Source organism: Punica granatum, chromosome 8 (genome assembly GCF_007655135.1).
Source record: "Punica granatum isolate Tunisia-2019 chromosome 8, ASM765513v2, whole genome shotgun sequence".
Classification (NCBI taxonomy): domain Eukaryota; kingdom Viridiplantae; phylum Streptophyta; class Magnoliopsida; order Myrtales; family Lythraceae; genus Punica; species Punica granatum.
The window spans coordinates 21306989-21327369 of NC_045134.1; the positions used below are offsets into that span (position 1 = coordinate 21306989).

Sequence of the window (20381 nt, forward strand, 5' to 3'; positions counted from 1 at the left end):
TCTCCTAATAATACACTTTTACATTTTACAAAAAGTAAAAAGACACTTTTGCTCATCCACCTTTAACCTTTTTTTATTATTTTTGGTCATAAATCTTTTTGTTTCTAATCTTGTCCTCAACCTTTCACGTTATAACCATTTTAGTCTCGCGATTACATTTTTTTAGTTAATAACTTTGCTGACATGAAATTTAAAAATAATTTTCTTAAATTCAAATTAAAATAAAACAAATAATTAAAAAAAAAAGAATCTGGAGGGGGGCCGTCAGCCATCCATCCCTGAACGGGGTCATCGGTGAAATCTAAACTCACCGAAGATCATCGTCGGTGATAAGTATGGCAGACTAAGACGACCCCAAACCCACGATTTCTCCTGATCTGGGAGATCCTCTCCCAAATCGGGAGAAGTCATGGGTGTGGGCCCCCCACCGGCTACCCACTCCCAATGGTGGTCACTAGCAAAGTCGAAACTCGCCGTCAACCATCGTCGAAGGGTGAGTGGCTGGTGGGGCTGGCTCTAGTGTCTCTCTCCTTATTATTATTTTCTTTCTTTTTTGGATTAATTGTATCGGTGGTCCAAAAAGTTTCATGAATGTTTCAAGTTGGTCCAAAATGTTTTTTTGGTAACTTATTGGTACAAAAAGTTTCAAAACTGTTTCAGTATAGTACATTCCGTCAATTGCCCCTGACGTCGTTAACATTTTGCTGATGTGGCGCGTCTTATTTGTCATTTTTGTTCATGGAACTAATCGTAGTGTGCCACGTCATTTAAGATGAAATAAAATTTGAAAAAGTCTAATAAAAATACGGAAAATAATAAAAGAAAATATAAAATAATAAAAATTTAGAAAAATAATAAAAAAATGAATAAAAATTTAAAAACTTTTAAAAATAATTCAAAAAATAATTTTTATTATTTTAAATTTTAAAATAAAATAATTTTAATATTAAATTTAAAATTATTTTTAAAAACTTTTTAAAATAATTTAAAATAAGTTTTTATTTTGTTCTAAATTTTTTCTATTTTTTTATGTTTTATTTTCTGTATTTTATTGGACTTTTTTCAAATTTTATTTTTTCTTAAATGACGTGGCGCACTATGATTGGTTCCACGTAACAAAAGTGACACATAGGATGCACCACATCAACAAAATGTTAACGGCGTCAAAGGCAATTGACGGAATGTACTACGTTAAAACGGTTTTGAAACTTTTTGTACCAACAAGTTACCAAAAAAATATTTTTGACCAACTTGAAATATTCATGAAATCTTTTGGACTACCGGTGCAATTTACCCTTCTTTTTTTAGTATCAATTGCTTTATTTTTATTGAAACATTAAAAATTAATTTTAAAATTTTAAAAATTACGACGTCAACAAAGTTAATGGAAAATGTAACTATTGGATCAAAGTGGCGAAAATGCAAAAGGTTAAGGAAAGCAATAGCAACAAATAAAGGTTTAGCACTAAAATGACTAAAGCGAGAAATGTTGAGAATCAAAAGTGTCTTTTTCCTCTACAAAATAATCTTACTATATTAATAATCACTAAATACTGTCAAATGAAAATGATAATGGAGTAAATTCAGATTTTTACTAAATACCAAAAAACTTTTTCGCCTCTTCTATTGTTTTCTCCGTCCCTCTATCCCTTCTCTCTCCGCTCTCTCTACCCTCACCATGCTTTACCTTTTCTCTCTCCAGTCAAAACATTTTATTCTAGGATATAATTGTAGAGAAATTATATGGTGCAATCATCAAAATTGGTGACATGATACACTCAAATATTTTAGAAAAAGTTTATGTGAAACTCCTTTAAAATCCATGTAATTTACTAATAATTTAAGTAATATTCTTCGAAATCCGTTTTGCTTCAAATGTAAGTAACTTACTAAGAAGTTTGAGTAATTTACCTAGCTAATGTATCACAAAACATGTACTTTACTCGAAAAACGAGTAATTTACTTAAAATTATGCTATTTTACTGTAATTTCAAATAATTTACTTATATGTATGGTGCAATCACTTTAAAACTTTCTTTTGAAAGTGATGTTGCTAAAATAAAAGTGCTGAAAAATAAGTAATAATTTTAGAATTAGTAAAAGTTTTTGGGCAGTAACAATTTTAGGGCTTCTGAAATTAAAATTAATACTTAATATCGAGAATGAGAATAAGCAGAAACAGTTTTTATATACACCTATATATACTGAGAAAATCACATTTTCAACCGCTAAAATTAACCAAATTATGATTTTAAAATAGTTCACCAAACATTGCTTCTGCTTAAAAATCAATAGAAAAAAACACGTATATATAACTGTCACTGCACTCCCAAACGAAACCTAAAAGTACTTGACCATAGACATTCTTTATAATTGCATGAAAGGTCTTGATGATTGGTCTTCATTTAAGATTTATCCTGACATTTCGATGATTAAAAAAACAAAAGGACCATGGTTTCCAAATTTAACCAATATGGATCTGTGTTAATCATCTAGTCATTTTTTGCCATTTTTCCATATTTAAACATTACATGACAATGCATTGTAGAACAATTTTATGACTATGAAAATATAAAAATTTGGCATTATGCATCACTACAGCATGTGACATAGGGAACGATTGTATGAATTACTAGGCACCCAGACCTGGAGAAAAGGAGTCCAAGAGCCGGGGACCTTGACTGTGGCCTCCACAGACGAAGTTTAGGGTGGTTAGATGTGTCTCATCTCAGCTATCAAATATATGAATCTGACATATCGGAGTCAAGGAAAACAAATAACTATTTAGGAGTCCCATTTTAGCAATGTTTTGAAACCACATGCCTTTTTTCGCAACAATTAGAATATGGGGATCGATAGTCAAATTGTTGAAAACTTTGGGACTTTTTCTGCAAATTTTACTTGTATTTTTATTGAGTAATTTATTCAATATTGCAATTAATGATCATCTTCTTTTTAACTTATGTAAAATTATGTATTTATCGATAAAATTATAACAATAATAATAGTTTATACGGAAATGAAAGACAAAAACAGAAACGAACTAATTGTGCATCGTGCTGGTACGGGGTCTAGTTGCGCCAAATTGCTTTTGGGTATGATGATTAAGCTTGCCATGGTAAATAAAAATGACCATGAAAATTCAAAATGAGCTTTCGCCAGTACAGGCATGAGAGAGATTTGAAGAGCGAGAGATTTGTGTATGGGGAGGGAGAGAGAGACCAGCGGGAAAAGAAGAAAAAGAAGATTTAGTTCGTTACATTAGATTACTTAAAAGTTAAAAATCAATAAGATGTGACATAACTGATAAATTATATTTTATGTGGGGAGGTTTTTATATATATAGTATAGAGGTTTAAAACTTAATAAAAGCATCTCGGGAGACGAAATTATCTCCTCAGCTTATTTGCCCCGCACTCTTTACCAATTATTAAAAAATATTCTTGCAAACCGAGTCATAACACCTTATGAATAGGCCGAAATGGTGAGAAAAAGGACTAAACCATACCAATTGCCGGAAATCAATTCCAATACCGACAAGACATTCAAGACTTTACCTGAGAAATGGAAACGAGGGTGTGTGTGTGTGAGTTTCAAAGATGGAACCGTTCTCTTAGATAAAATTCAATAAGTTTTATGGGCTTCCTACTTTTAAATTTGATAGATTTTACCATGAAACACCTACTTATATTCGATGATAAAACATTAATTTCAACTATTAAATCCCACCAACTTTTAATTTTATCCGTCCATTATTTATATACTTTACCCATGATATTTTTAGTCTTTCATATTTCACCTATAATACTATATCAATGTGTACGAATCTTCCCACCTCATGTACTAATCATATTTCGCCACATCACCCATCATGGCCACATCACCGAACTGGACCATAAAAATACATCAACGTTATATTAGATTAGTCTAATATAAGCCAGGCATGTTAGCGACACGTCATGAACATGTAAGCATGTTTTAATTTATGAACACGTCAACGTTATGCTATCGACATGTAAGCGACTCTCCAATTTTATTATACTTACATGTGGTTTGAAAGATCTCTGGGTCAAAATGTTGTCTTTAATATTAAAAAGACTGAAAAAAACTAACGTGTCAATATGGAGCATAATTTGGCGTTCCATTGTGGAATTTGTCTTTGAAGTTGGGATTGTCTTTGAAGTTGAGATTTTAACACGAATCTCATGATTTGACATTTTTCGCAAATTTATTCCATGGTTTAAAAAATACGTAGAAGGGCACATGATTTGCATTCTTTTCTAAATTTATCTCGGTGTTAAATTTTTCATCAATGATTGATGGAGTTGTTGACGTGGCTAGGCTTTATGTCTAACGGCGCTTACGTGGAAATATTGCTAACGCATGTCAGCAATTCTGTCAATGATTGATGGAAAAATTTAACGTCGGGATAGATTTAGAACAAAATACAAATCATTAGCTTTTTATGTATTTTTTATACCATGGGATAATTTTACAAAAAAATCAAACCATGGGATATGTATAGTGTTAAAATCCCTTTCAAGTTTCCCCTCCTCTTTTTTTTTTTTTAGGGATGTTTTGGGGTTCAGTTTCAAAGAAATCTTTCTGCTGTATATTCATCTCTGCATTGAAGATCTCTGATTTTAAGCGAGAACCCAAAATAATAATAATAATAATAATAATAATAATAGGGCAAAGCAAGAGGCGTCTTTTGGCCCATAATGAATAAAAATTTCCATAGGCTTCCGCCCAAGATTGATTTTTGGGCCTGACACAACAGACAAATTTGGGCTTACATATCGAAGATCAGCTTTGCCCCCTTGAAAATCAATACAACCCAATTAGCCGCCTTTGAATCTCTTGTGTTTCTCTCTCTTTTTTTTATTTTCCTTTTTTTTTTGTGTGTGCCTTGATATTCGAAAATTCAACGGGTTTCAACTAATCTAATTCGATCTATGTGTTTATATAGTGCTTTTCTTAAGGCTAAATAGTAAATTCGACAAACATGCTCTGTAGTTGAGAGAAGAATAGACATCATATAGTTTTGAAACAAGATAATGATACCCTCTCTCTTTATGGACTCTGACAGATCTTACAAGTTTCAGAAAAGGATAATGAGCCGCCTTCATGCAACGTGCATAATGCTTTTCGAAACTATATAAGGGTGTCAAGTTTTCATTAAAAAAAAATTTCAAGATGTAAAGATGTGTATCAGTATCATAGTTTAAGAGAACGGGATAGCATCCCGACATCGAAGGATCCTCTAAAAAACGGGCACGAGAGCCATCATGGACAAACCACCCCTACTCCATGAATCACCAAAAGTTCCATGCTAGCGCTAGGGCCTTCCATAACTATGAATCAGTAACTTTCAAACCGAAAAGGATATATATAAGTAAGATTCTTCCCGCAATACGGGTATTTAGGACATGATGCCTGGAACCACTTAAACCTCTCGCAGAGGATTTGAAGTGTCATGCTTGACTATCGAATACTGTCGTACTAAACTTAAAATCTTATATTACTATTTCGAGTGGTTGAAGAAGCAACGAAACACTTTCTTAGGAGGGCATTCCACATTATCATCACATAATCCTTGCATGATGCTATAAAGACTATTAAAGCAACAGTTGCTCATGTTCTCCATGTTTATTCAACGGCCATTGAGTCCGTCTATCATATTCTTTCGATAAGATCAGTCCATCTATCAAAAGTCATTCTAACAAGCTGCAAAAGACATACTCATCAAGAAATCATATTATGACCACTTGCGAGGGACTCGAAGTGTCATGCTTGACTATTATTGATCGAATACTATCATTATAAACTTAAATCATATTATTACCACTTACTTTAGTACTATTTCAAGTGATTTCCATGGAAGATGCAAAGAAACACTTTCCTAAGAGGACATTCTACGATTCATCACATAATCCTCGCACGATAGATTATTAAAGCAACACTTGCTAAGGTTCTCCACGCTGACTCTACTGCCATCACTTATAAACTTTGTTAAAGTAATGAAACCATAGAAGAAAGTCCTTCTACCGTAAGTCGTCGTAACAAGATGCGATTGATCGAAACATACTCGACGAGAAATTTCGGTATTTGCTAATAATTATAAATAAAGTTGGATTTCTTTGCCCCCCTTTTATGTGTTATCGTTGGAAAAAGAGGGGCGCAAATGAACTTTCTACAACGATCAAATACGATACCCAACGACACCTGATCTGTCCCGAGACGAGACGAGACGAGAACGAGAGAGAGAGAGGTTTGAATTTTGAATAGTGAGAAACTTTTTGGAGGGAGCTGTTGGGAGTGTGCGATCTGTTTCTGGTGGGTGGGGCCCGCCAGCTGTCGCCTTGTCTTCTTGTGATGTCACACCCCACCTTGGGGCCCCACAGGGGTGAGATCAGCCCCGTCCGCTCCCTTCCTTCACCCGTTTCTCCCTGCGATGCAGGCAGATCGAATCGAACGGCTGTCATAACTTTAGCTTAATTTCATTTCGCCCCCTGAAGTTTATCTTGCCTGTCCCCCCCACCTTCCAAACCCCCCAACTGATAAGTGAGATTTTATTACTAGATTTCATGTTATTCTCGATCCAGATTTGTTTTTCCATGTTTTACATGACTTAGCCGAATTCATGGGTCGGCTATTGGTACTGATCATACTCTCCGACCTCTATATCAATCAGGTAGTAACGATATTAGCAAAACATACTCTTCATACTCTTTTTTTTATCGGTTCCCTTTTTTTTTCCCCTGAAATGTTCTTCTCTGATTGTAGCATTATTTACCCAATACTGTTCTATTCGATGGATGCATATTCATTGATGGATATATCCAATAAAAATCTCGGGGAATAATTCACAGAGCATTGTCTTCCTGTTTATTTCCATCTCGAATCACATTGAAATAAACTCGGAAGTATATGGGTTATGGTTCCAGCAAGTGATTTTATATAGGGGGCTAATAAATTAGATGGAGAACCATATACATTGGACCATTTTCTTCTTTGCCAACTGAAACATAATTCAACTTTAATAGTGGGTGTGGTCTCTATATGTTCGGTTTAAAATTCTAAATTTCAGTCTCACTAGTTCCTCCCAAAAGTACTTGTTCCATTAATTTCCCACTAAAAAAAAAAAAGAATTGCTCCACTAGCTTAGCAAAATAATAGGAAAAAAAAAAGAAATCCAATTTATGAGCACATCTTTTATCTACTAGATATTTAATTTTGGCTCCTCAATATCGTGCAGTCGGAGGCTTCAATTCAGATGATGAAGGTAGCACGTCCGTCGACCAGGGCATAAGGGGCTATAGGTGGTAGTGGTCGAGCTATTGATGTTGTACCACATCGGCAATTTCAGAAGTTTGATATCATCTCAACAATGGACTTTTCATATTTCTACATTTAATTTTTAGACTCCAAAAGTGATTGTAAAAATTTTAAAAGGTAAGAAGTGAACATAAGTTCGTTGATGCTGTAGTGGGAGGGATATGATTAAATTGCGTCTATTATCTTGTGTTCGAAATCCTCCATTCAACTTTTCTCATTTTTATTATTCCTTTTCTTCTTTATCCTTTATTGTTTTCTTTTGTTTTCATTTTTACTTATGTCCTCGTTACGAATAAAACTATCGAACTAAATATTAATATTAGATGATTTATGAGACCTTAAACAACTTTCATTATGAGAATATATACAGTGCATTTGATTTCAGAGTTAAAGTTTTGAATTTGTAACTTTGATTTTGATTATGGAAAAAGACAAAAAAAAATATAGGACCTGTGGACTCCACCAGTTTTGTTGTGTAGTGTATTGGGTAGTGTCTGTGATTGTATATTGAATAATATATGGGGTCCATCAGTTTGATTTTGGAAAAGTATGTTTTGTTGTGTAGTGCATTGACTTAAAGTTAAAGTTAAAATTTTAAACCGCGACTCTGAAACCATACGGAGTGATAGAGTCGTAAAAGTAGGTATTGCCTCGACCAAGCGGGGCTCTTCCATTAGTTTGTCAATAAAGACAGAAAACAAAATTTGAAGGATCCATCTTGGATCTGTCCATGCAAACATTGGATACTCTCCTACTCCTTGTGATGGACGGGGCCAAAGAACAAAATGTTTTATTAGGTTGTCTCATTGAATTTAATAGCAAGAATAGGTTCTCTCTCTCTCACACACACATTTTTAAACTTTTTTTTTTTTGGATAGATTTAACCCATCAACTATCATCAAGAGAGAGATACCTTCCGTTTAAATTTTCCGTCCGACTTAACAGCACTTGAGCGTATCTCGCTCACCAGTGCAAGATCGGGGATGAGAAAAAATTAGAAAAAGAAAAAAGCAAAAAATAAATAAAAAGAAAAAGAAAAGATTTGACAAGGGAACGGTCGGAGCTGTTCAACTTGTTCCCTCAGCCCAATTCAGGAGTATTTTGTAGGACGAGTTGATTGAAAAATTAGTCATACGAAAAGTTTTCGTAATTGAAAAATAATATTTTATATAAGGAGACTAACGTTTCTTACAAAATAATCGGTCTACAAAATATTATTCTTCTCGTACAAAACATTATTTTTCAAGTATAAAATTTTTTCATACGATTGATTTTGTAGTCAACTGGTCCTAAGAATTTTACCCCAAGTCAGAGATCCAAGTCGGCCACCATGACCGCCTTGGCATTTGGTAGGTGGGCTCGTTCTCTTTTCAATTTCCCAACGTGGTATATCTATAGTTTGTTCTTTCATCTAAACTTTTCCTTTTTCTTTGGATATTGTATTGCTAGTTGGATGATACATATGCAAGTGCAGTTAACTTGACAGAAAATTTAATTGGATGGGGTGCATTTTTCCTCGTTGAAAATTAATTGGTAAATGTGCCCGAAAGATAGTTTAAAGTTAAAAAAATCGCAAGGGTAATTGTATAGGAGTTCAAGGGTAATTTTCCGATGGGTTTTCTAATGGATCCAAGCAGAAACCGCATAAGTATGAGAATCAATTTAATGCCAGAAGGATCAACTGACAGAAAACACACATGACACCAACCTCTTTTCACCTTACTTCGTTCGTACATAACTATTAGATATCATTAAGCCAAGGAAATTAAACACATTGAAACACAGTGTTTGGGCCCATGCAGTTGGTTGACGTTTTAATTAAAGTTATTGTTTCATGTGTCAGTGATCGGATTATATTAATGTGAAGTGGATCCGGACGGAAACGGATTGAGTATGCGAATAAAACTGAATATGAATTATTGTTCCGTGTTTGCTAATAAGAAGATAGCAATTTCTTTTCTTATTTTCCATGGTTGAGGACTTGCAAGGGGTCTAATTGATTTGTTGCGTCGAACACGTATAATGGAATTTGTTGCGTCTCGACTGTTATCGTGTTGAAGGTTTAGAAATACTACATAGGGGTTCTCATCCGTAGAGGAGGTGATAGCGTAACTTTGACAAATCTCTTAATTGTTATCGCGCTTCATCAGTTCTAAACACTAACTCGAACTCCCTCACAAATGGCTCGACCAGCTCTCATCCGTCACAAATTATTTTTGTAAGATTAAAATCATTTCTTTTTAAGTTACAAGGGGCGTGGGCTTAATATATATAATGAAATAAAAATCATAATAACTAATAAAGGAGTATGGCAGTCTTATAATGCATATCAAATCTAAAAGTTTTTTATTATTAGGTGAACGAATGCCCTATTATGTTACACCCTCTTTTAAAATCGTAATTTTATAGTTACATTTTGTATTCTTTTTTTTTTTTACATTTTCTTTTTTTCTTTTTTCTTTTAAGTTTTTGTATTATGGATTATTAAAATTAATATTTTACATAGGAGTATAATCGTCTTTTGATTTTCAATTCAGTTGCATTTTCCGAATTCTTTGGTCAATTAAATATAAAAGTTTTACTTACCGAATATATATATATATATATATATAAAAGTTTACGGTCTTTAATACCATTTTATCCGAAAAAGAATATTATCTACAACCACAAAAAATAGTTATATCAGATTTTTAACTATATATATTCTCCTACGATTTTGTTCACAACTAATTCTATTCTACACTAATTCCATTCTGTGAATCCTTTAGGTCCAGTTTGATGCACGAGAATGGAAATGAATTTGTATATTAGAATGTGATTATAATGACAGAAAACATTGATTTCTAGGTTGAATTAGAAAATATGAAATATGTTTCATTAGAAGAACTTATTTTTTAAGATATAATTCTAAATATTATATTTTTAGATTACAAAATATCAAAAGAAAATATATGATGCATATAAAACATACTAGAAGAAATGACGGAATTTTGTATATTAGAATGTGATTATAATGACAGAAAACATTGATTTCTAGGTTGAATTAGAAAATATGAAATATGTTTCATTAGAAGAACTTATTTTTTAAGATATAATTCTAAATATTATATTTTTAGATTACAAAATATCAAAAGAAAATATATGATGCATATAAAACATACTAGAAGAAATGACGGAATTTTGTATATTAGAATGTGATTATAATGACAGAAAACATTGATTTCTAGGTTGAATTAGAAAATATGAAATATGTTTCATTAGAAGAACTTATTTTTTAAGATATAATTCTAAATATTATATTTTTAGATTACAAAATATCAAAAGAAAATATATGATGCATATAAAACATACTAGAAGAAATGATGGAATGGGGTAGTTTAAGTTTTTTTTTAAGAAACTAACATTCCATCAAGTTGAAAGAAAAATATTTTTAAATGGAATGATCGTTCTAACTCATTAAAGTGTTAACATATAAAGCAAATAACTCAGAAGGATAGTTCATTAAACTAATATATATATATATATATATATAAAAGCAGATAGAGCAAAACAATCTTCATTTCATTCCATTTCCACCTATCATATGAGACCTTCGTGCATATAGGATTTCTCAAAATAAATCTTCATTGATTCTATTAGATCCAAGTGCAAACTGAAAAAAGAAGTTCCCAAGGAAACAAAATCCATATATTCCCTTCTCCCTTTGGAGTAGCATAACTTTGTCGTGTGAGTAGAAACTTCGTGGAAATATGTAGAGACGTGTGAATTATCAAACATGGGCCAGACAATTATTCTTTCCTTCAATTGGAAAAAGCATCCCTTAAACTTAAGTTTCCCTGCTTAGTGTTTTTGCATAAAAGCACGCAAAATAATTCTTTAATATGATCTACCTAGAGACAGCACACTGATAATCTGCCTTACCCGAAGCTTATGAATCCATTGTCCAACACAGGTTTTACATTTTCTTGGAGGGTAAAGTTTCAACCCCCAACGAAAATAAAAGCAGAACTGGCGTTAATTGGTTTAAATGGCTTAGTACTTATTTATTTTAAATAAAATTTTTTGGATTCGAGTCTCATGAATAAAAAAAATTCATGCTGAGTGAGTTTTATTTTTCAGTGAATCGATCAGACTCAAACTAGATCAGTCAAGGCAAATGAAAACTTTTTAATACCATAATATACGTAAAAAAGAATTAGGCAGACGCTTCTCTTGTGTCATCCAAATCTAGTCATTCCATTGACCCATTTAATACAAAATGAAAAAAACATTTCTTTTATTTTTGTAGGCCAACAATAGGCTCAGTTCACCACGTCGGCCTATGTCAACAGTAGGCTCAGTCCATGAGATTAGTTAAAAAAAAAAGTTTCTTTAGGGGTGAATAGTTAAACTAAGTTGAATCTTACCATGAAGAGGAGCCATCTTTATTGGAAACATCGAATTGGTTGTCTTACCTCAGGGACTAATGAATCTTATATAAAAATCAAATAATATGTGTGTCTATGTATGTATCCATATGGCCAAAGGTCATATCATTAAATAGGAAATTAGAAAGTTCTTAATGGAAAATGACAATTATCATGTCCATATAAACATCATGAAATTGGAAGTGACATGGGTCTTCCCCCGTCATGATTTCACTTAAATTTTTGTTAACTTTAAAGCAAATCCTTTAATTTTGGTTGGCCAACTCTTAAACCTAATTTCCCTTTTCCCTTCTCCTGGTTTTATCTTTAAAGAGAATTTAAAACCCAACCCAACCTCCCCCCGGGGCGGCCCAAAAAAAGGAAAAAAAAAAAAAAAGAATCTTTTTCAGGAGAAGAATGTAACAAACTCGACGTAGTCCATGCAACCACATGATTTAGGCCATCCATGACCAAGGAAAGACTTGCTTAAATAATACGCTGACTATGACAAATAGGCATAGTACGTTACATGTGCCTTTATTACTTTAAGATTAATTCTTATTAGTGAAACTATATGTGTTACTTTATTTAGTTTGATATATATTTCCTTATATTGAATTCATGACCCCAATATAATTGAAAAGATCACTGACTCAACTGAGAAGATGTAGGGGACAATCTCCTTCAAAATGACCAAGTAAATTATATCATTTAATGTAGTAAAACGCCTCGATATAAACTAATTATGTATAGATCGATAAAGTAGCACATATTTGAAATAAATTATTTGATAGTAAATTAGTTAAATTTCTAATAAATCACTGGCAAGATACGTTAATTACACAAATTTCGTCGAATTTTACTTAGATTCTAATTAAATGGTTTTTGAACAGTTTTACTTTATTTTTTTCGTAAATTACTTGATAATAACATACTATCACTTTTGCATGTTATTCTCCGGAATTTTTCTAATAATATTTTTTATAAAGTTGTGTGTCATCATTTGAGTTTCTACTCTAAGATTTGAGTTTGCTTGGATTAGATCGAGCCACTGAACAAATCTAAGCTTAACTAAACTGGTGGGGGTAAGATTGAAATATTTGAACCAGAAGGAAAGGAAATATATATGGCCTTTCATGAATTAAGGTATTCGAAAACTGATCCGATCCATCTCGACAGAAATCAACATTAATTATTATATAAATACCGAATTTTCAGTTCTATTGCGTCAGATCGGGTTGCTGGAATTGGGGATTGAATGTGGATAGATATGTATAATGTATATAAGCTTATGCACTAACAGCTTGATCTTGCGACGGTGCATATATGTTAAGTAATTAGCATTTTGCGTATAGAATTTAATTACTCTTAGCTGAAAGGTTATAAGTGACTTGTGTCAATTGTCAAGTGCTTGCATTCAACCAATCCCATGGTAGTCAGGTTTCCTTCTCCCCTTGGTCTAAGCTCTCAAATGCACTCAAACATATTAAAAACTAGAGACAAACCTCAGACTATCTAAGCCGATTATTTATTACATTATTGGTCACGTCCTACAATACCGCATAGCTTATTAGGGGGAGATTTGAAATTTATATGTAAAATCAAATGATCTTATTAGAAGCCATCATTTTTTAAGTGAAGTCTCCGTGGTATTGCATATGATAATGGTATCAGAATCGACATTCTGTCACACGATCATGATGAATTACAAATAGATTGTATTCGGTAGCTGCTAACTAGCCGGAACAGTTGGGACTCGGGATTGTCTGAACCTCGGCCCAAGAGCCCAGCGAGGACGACTAAAAATGGAGATCTATCACACCCGTAATCCCGCATCGGTTGTGTAGGGAGGAGTAACATCAAAGGTTCAATAGCCTAACCGGTACAAGAATACAGTGGCAGAGCCGTAAATAAGGGCGAAAGCCGTGTCGAAAGACAGTACGTCTCCCAGATAAAGTAAAGAAATTCTCATCGGACAGGAATTTGAAAAACCACAAGTGGCCGTTTGAAGCTCTCAAACTCCAACGAAAGACAATAAAGATAGAAACTTTCTCCCCGTCCCAACTTCATAAACCCCTCTGCTTCGCTCCTCCTTCAATGCATCACTCTCTCTCTCTCTCTCTCTATCCCCATCTTCCTCTCTCTCTCTCTCTCTCTCTCTCTCTCTCTCACTCACTCACAAACCCCATCTGGAAGCAACCTCTGCGTCTGTTCGTTCAACCTCTGCTCCGTTGAATAAGTGAACAGAGTCGGGGTCGACAGGGGAGAGCGGAGGAGCTAAAGCAGAGAAAGACTACGATGACGGGGCTAGTGATGGTGACGAAGGGCGGGGGCTGCGGAGGCGGGGGGAGCGCCAAGAGGGCCAAGACGGCCGGGCCGAGCAGCATGGAGGAGGAGGAGGAGGGCCAGGTGTCGGTGGTGGAGGTCCTGCTGTCGGCGCTCCGGAAGTCGATGGCCTCGTGCCGGGTCGAGCGGGGCGATGATGGGGTCGTCCCGGCGGTCCATCAGCACCACATGGAGATCGGGTGGCCCACCAACGTCCGCCATATCACCCACGTCACCTTCGACCGCTTCCAAGGCTTCCTCGGCCTCCCTGTCGAGTTCGAGGTCGAGGTCCCCAGTCGGGCACCCAGTGCTAGGTAGTACCCAACTCAAATTTATTGTTTCTTGGGATTATTTATTTATTTTTTGGGAGACGAACTAATTATGAAATTAATGGATTTGTGGATTGAAATGAAGGGTTGAAGTGTGAATTTGAAACTGAAGTGACAGAATGCATTTAAATGCTTGGGGTGGATTTAATGCTTTTTGATCTGACCAGAGATTTGAGCTGAAATTAATTTCAAAAAGCTCCATTTTTTTAGCTTATTAATGGTATGTAATAGTCAGTTAGGAAGTTTAATGCAGCAGTTTCCTTTTTCTGGTTTTTCATTTTCTGTAGAATTGGCCTCATTTTCCCATTTCTCCGTTTTGGGGAATCTCTTCTCGGATGTATGGCTTTTGCTCCATAATCACAGTTTTTCCATTTGCTGGCCGACGAAACCCAGAAAGGGAACCGAACAGCCCTCTAAAGCTCGTTTTTTTCGAATCATTTTACTCGGAAAGCAAAGAAAACGGTTTTCTACAACCTCTTATAGTTTCTTAAGGATAACTAGAAAATAAAAGATCTTCATGGAAATCCATTTCCTGCAAGAGCTTTGACGGCACTATACCATGAATCGGTATTGCAGAGATTACGTCTTCGCTTGTGACTGAGTTTTAAAAACTGTAGCTTCTGCTATCTTACATGTTTCAGCAGGTAACGGCTAATTGAAAGTTTTGAGGCCTAAAAGGGGATTTTGGCAAAGGTTTTAAACCGGGTGGAGAAAAGGAGGGATCTTCTTTGTGCAAAATGTACCACAAAAAGGAACAGCAGAATTTGATTGTCTATGCCGTTGCAATGCCTTTTGCAGCATTGAGCTACTTTTCCAGTGATTCAAAAAAGTTCCTTTTTTTGTTTGAAAAAATTTTGGAATCTATATCCCCAGCCCGACCCAGTATTCCTCTCTCCCTTTTGGGTCTATACCTGATTTAGCAACTTGGTTCTTCTTGCAGTGTCAGCGTTTTCGGTGTCTCGGCAGAATCAATGCAGTGTTCCTTTGACTCGAAAGGAAACAGCGTCCCTTCCATCCTCTTGCTAATGCAGGAGCGTTTGTACTCACAAGGCGGTCTAAAGGTGCTGACTTTATGTTCTGATATTGCCGCTTCCTGGTTACAGTTCAAGCTGGCGAGAGGTTTTCATCAAATTAATTTCAGCTCCCAATCTTTGCAGGCTGAAGGAATTTTCCGCATAAATCCTGAGAATAGCCAGGAGGAGCACCTCAGGGACCAGCTTAACCGAGGAATCCTTCCCGATGACATCGATGTGCACTGCCTGGCTGGCCTGATCAAGGCTTGGTTCCGGGAGCTGCCTTCTGGGGTTCTCGATGGGCTTTCGCCTGAACAAGTCTTGCAATGTAACACTGAGGAGGAGTCGGTTGAGCTTGTGAAGCAACTAAAGCCAACCGACGCGGCACTCCTCAATTGGGCGGTCGAGCTCATGGCAGATGTGGTTGAGGAAGAGGAGTCCAACAAGATGAATGCAAGGAACATTGCTATGGTCTTCGCCCCGAATATGACTCAGGTATTTAAACTCCATGTCTGAATTGATTGTTGGGTCAATATCATATATTGCTAATTTTTATTGAATGAGAGGCGGAACAAACGATAGGTTAGGAGATACTTTTCTTTGGAATGATTGATTCTGGAAAACTATTCCAGTTTTGAATTCTCCGTTTTCCTTCTCTTGAAAAAGACCAAAAAGTTGAGAGAAACTGTGTCCCGTTGCAATTTGAACCCATTCTTTCTTGTTTTGTTCTATGCCCCACTTGGAAAACGAAAAATTGAAAAGTTTTCTCGGATTTCATCTAAACAATTTTCCAGGACCAAGCGAAGGCCAATGCTCAACCTTTCACTATATATCACATTGTTTATAATCATCTCTCATACTACAAAGAAATCATGCAATTATATTTCGATTTCCATTCATGAATTTGATGATTTTTCTTTTTCATTCTTTCTGTGAAGATGTCCGATCCATTGACTGCACTGATGCATGCTGTCCAAGTGATGAACTTGCTCAAGACCCTGATCATGAAAACATTGCGAGAGCGCGAAGAGGCTGCAAGTGGAGGATACTCACCCATGTCATCTCGTTCATCCAATCAGCGATCTGAATACAATTACGATTCCCAGCAAGAAGAGATGGACACCAGCTGTGAGCTGAGAGGGGGGCCAGCATCAGATTACGAGGATGATCAAGCCGACAATTACTGCTCTACTGAAGAAGAAGAAGAAGTAGAAGAAGAGGAAATCGGGTCATTGGGCGAAGTAGAAGAATGTTTCTTAAGGCGATTAGATGAGACTGAGACTACTGCCCCTTCAGGGAATAGTTTCTTGAAGAAACAGACGAGTGAAGATTCTCAGAGCCTGGAGAGTTGCTCGGCAGTTAATGCCGAGTCAGGTATCTCATTGACTGATAGTGCCCAGAACGGGACTTCTTTATTAACCACCACAAGTGATGGAGAAGAAGACTCAGGGACGAGTAGGCTCATCTCCGAATCGAGAATAGTTGATTTGAAGACCCAGATGAAGGAGCCCGAGGTGATTCGTGATGAGCAGATGGTAGAATCTTCCTCTCCCGTTCCAATACTCGTCTGATAAATACTTAGCTGACTGAAGATTGATTGCTGCTAGATTTTTTTATCCTGCATCTGTACATCGTTATATAATTCATAGCATGAGAGTTCAACTGTGACAGGCAGTGCCTTGTCGTGCATGTCGGGTAGCAAAGAACGAGTTCAGCTCGGGGTTGAACTTGTGGTTTTGTTGTGTGTTTGTCCATGTCGGGGAAGCGTCTGAACCCCTCTTATCTTAGGAACATGATTTAACTTAGGTCTCGAATTGTACTCTTTTGTTGCGCGTGTACTTGCTGAACTAATTGGCGTGAGGCCAGCTCATTGTTTGCGTCTGTTGATATTTGAAATCACCGATGCAACTCTTGGTGCTTCATTGGCATATTTTTAGTTTATAATTTAATGCTTCGGGGAAGTAGTTAAATGAAGAAATTTGTGTTTACAGATGACAAAATCTGTGCAAATGAAGATGATCTTACAAATATTGGACAGGGAAGAAGAAAATTCGTACAAATGCTGATCTCTTTGTCCTAGACTCAAGTCTTTTTTGGATCGTGCCAGTAATAACCATTGAACGATACAGGATTCAATCGATCAACGATAACTCGTTATAAGTAAAATACGAAACTCTGGTTGCATAAGTAAATTCTTTCTTTTGAAGCTTCACTATATACAATTATACATGTTCACATTCATACATATATAGAGAATATCAAGTACAAGTGCATGAATAAAAATAAATTGCTGTTTTGGTAGAAGAAACGAGGGATAAGTAGCTTGGGGTACAACATTTGGCCTTTTCGTTTTAAGGCCATAAGTGTTGTTTTTGCTTAAATAAGGTCATTATTTTTCATAAAGTATTTCTATAAGGCCTTTTATAGTATCTCTCGCATTTATGCAATTCCAAAATAGGAAAAATAATCTTAAAAATCAATCCAGAAAATTAAACAAAAAGAAAGAAAGAAATAAGGGGAGAGAGGGCACGGTGGTGGTGGTTGATGCTGGCCACACTACCCCGAGCAAGGTCGCCAATAACCTCAAGGGCATGAACAGTCTCCTGTGACTAGATTTGGGGTGGCGCGTGAGCCACCACTTCTCCTCATTTCAAATACCATAGCCTCAAACTTCAGTGTCCTTAGCGATCGTTGTCGATCATACTTGGGGTGGCGGTGCCGGGTAGCAACCACCACCGCCTCTTTCCCTTTTGTCCTTTCTCTCCGTTCTAATTTCTTTCTTTTTAATTAATTTTTGAAATTAACTATTAAAATTATTTTTCAATTTTTGAATTTAAAAAGATATAAGATAAACTATTAAGAAATGATCTTATAAAAATATTTTTTTATAAAATATAATGACTTTATCCAGGTAAAAACTAACATTTTGGCTTTAAAAAGAAAAGCATGCAAATGTGGTGGCCAAATTGAAACTTATCCCAAGAAAATACGAAGCAAAAGGGTTGAAATTAGATAAACAGGGAAGGCACTAAAAAATGTTAAAAAGAACAAATAAAATAAAACCAGGATGATGCTAAGCAGGCCTCCCAAAACAGCCTGCTCCTCTCCATCTCATTCATGAGCTCATTCGTCGGAGAAGCCGAATCAACGGATACGCAGGACTTCTGCTCCGCCATCGGAACCTGCAGATCCTGACTGAACAGTCCTGCTCGGTACGTTGGGAACCGATCTATCTGCAGCTCATCCCCGCTCATTCCCGCTGCAGCTTCCGCTTCATCATCTCTGCAGCCCTCAGAGTCAAAGCCGGGATTGAGATCACGGTGATCGGACGAATCGCAGCTGCTGGACTCGGCGTCATCATCGTCGTGATCCGCTTCTTCAGCCTCACAGCCATCGGCATTCCACGCAGGATCTGATGCAGCCTCAGAGTCACCGATCACTTCCACGAGGAAGAAAGGGGACTGACCGGCAGCATTCGGGTTCTCCATATCGTTCAAGCCGACCGAGGGAGTGGTGGATTCCTTCCGCAAATGGACATGTCTGTCACAGTACTAATACTAATACGATGTTTTATGATGATGAGGACGGGAACACATGATGTCGAGTTTAATAGTGCGGGCTGTCCTGTCTGACACATCGTTATAAATGGGATTTTGTGGTGGGCAGCCTCAGTTTTTTTTTTCTTAATTAATTATGACTTTTATATTGTTTAGGTGCAAGAAAAAAGGAAATGAAAATGACCCAACCTACTCAGATGTGGGGGTCCTCTCTCTCTTCCTTCTAGAAATGAGTCAACTTTGGCATATGAAACGTTTTTCAATGGGCACGGCTTCTAGAAGGAGACAGCCAATGGGCAATCATTTGATTTATATATATCACAAGAAGCTGCTAAGTTGATTCACCAGAGTGAATTGGGGATGTTTTAGCATGCACGTCTCATGTAATCGGCACAGTTTTAAGAATTTTTTTGACAGCCCCTATAGTCTCGGGATCGGACCGTCCCAGAGTTCTCGCGACCTCACGATTGGGGTGCCATCTAGCGGGCGGATCTTCTCCCGTCCAACTACCCCAGAGCCTGAGACCGACCGTAAAGTTTTCCTTGGCATGAAAGGTGGAAGCTCTATCGGAATTTTCCAAAATCTCCAGTGTTTCTAGAGTTGGATTTGTTGCATTGCAGGAGCGAGAATTAGTCGGGTGTTTCGGTGATGAGTCCCTTTGCAGTTGAGAAATAAGGCAGTAGGTGTCGAGGCTCCATGTGAGATAACTTCGATATGCATTATCAACGATAACGATTTGATTGAGTGTACAGAAATCTCATTCCTCAAAATAATTTTAAATGAATTTACCTTATAATAATGAGGTAAGAAATAACTAATAAAATTAGTTCAACTAAAAAGGTTTATGATGCACCTATTGAGAGGAGTAATAATCGATTTTCTCGAATTACGAAAATAATACATCTCACAATTTAAAAAGGTTTATGGCCATTATTTCGTAGTCATTTTACTGTTTATTGAAATCTGATTAATATTTCTCCAAGTCACAAAAATCACCGAAAACTTTATCCATTTTAAGACATCATCCTTGACAAGGCCATTCCTCCACTATCGAGAATCTCTAACCTGGTAATATGTTGTAGAAAAAAATGATTGGTGGGTCGCATATTCCAAAACTCGCTTTTACGGTCCAAAGTTTACGAGATAAAGTTAATTCACCGTGGTGTAGGACTAACATAGACGCACTGCATGCGTTAAAGACCGGATTTAATGGATTAGACTGAATCGCAACTATTGAATCTGAACGCATCACATCATAAAATCAGGAAAACGAGAACATGGTCACAGCCAGACAAGGTTGTCCTAGTGCCGTACTGCTTGTTCTGTTGGCAAAGAATGAAAAGACGATGCCGAAAGAAATCACGAGGAGCCTTTGTAACGGTTCAACTGTTCTGCCTACGAGAGTGAGTGTTT

General features: G+C 36.2%; 2 protein-coding genes across 2 annotated transcripts; one reads left to right on the plus strand and one right to left on the minus strand.

The window, feature by feature from the left end:
• The first annotated feature begins 13742 nt into the window (after positions 1 to 13742).
• On the plus strand, positions 13743 to 17389 carry LOC116189485 (rho GTPase-activating protein 2). The gene is made up of 4 exons (XM_031519166.1): positions 13743 to 14383; positions 15339 to 15459; positions 15556 to 15906; positions 16350 to 17389. Exons 1-4 carry the CDS (start codon positions 14043 to 14045, stop codon positions 16980 to 16982), a joined length of 1446 nt encoding a protein of 481 aa, XP_031375026.1. The 5' UTR covers positions 13743 to 14042; the 3' UTR covers positions 16983 to 17389.
• A 1060-nt stretch (positions 17390 to 18449) lies between these two features.
• LOC116188834 lies at positions 18450 to 18899 on the minus strand. Its single transcript, XM_031518298.1, has one exon. It carries the CDS (start codon positions 18897 to 18899, stop codon positions 18450 to 18452), a length of 450 nt encoding a protein of 149 aa, XP_031374158.1.
• Between the last annotated feature and the right edge of the window lie 1482 nt (positions 18900 to 20381).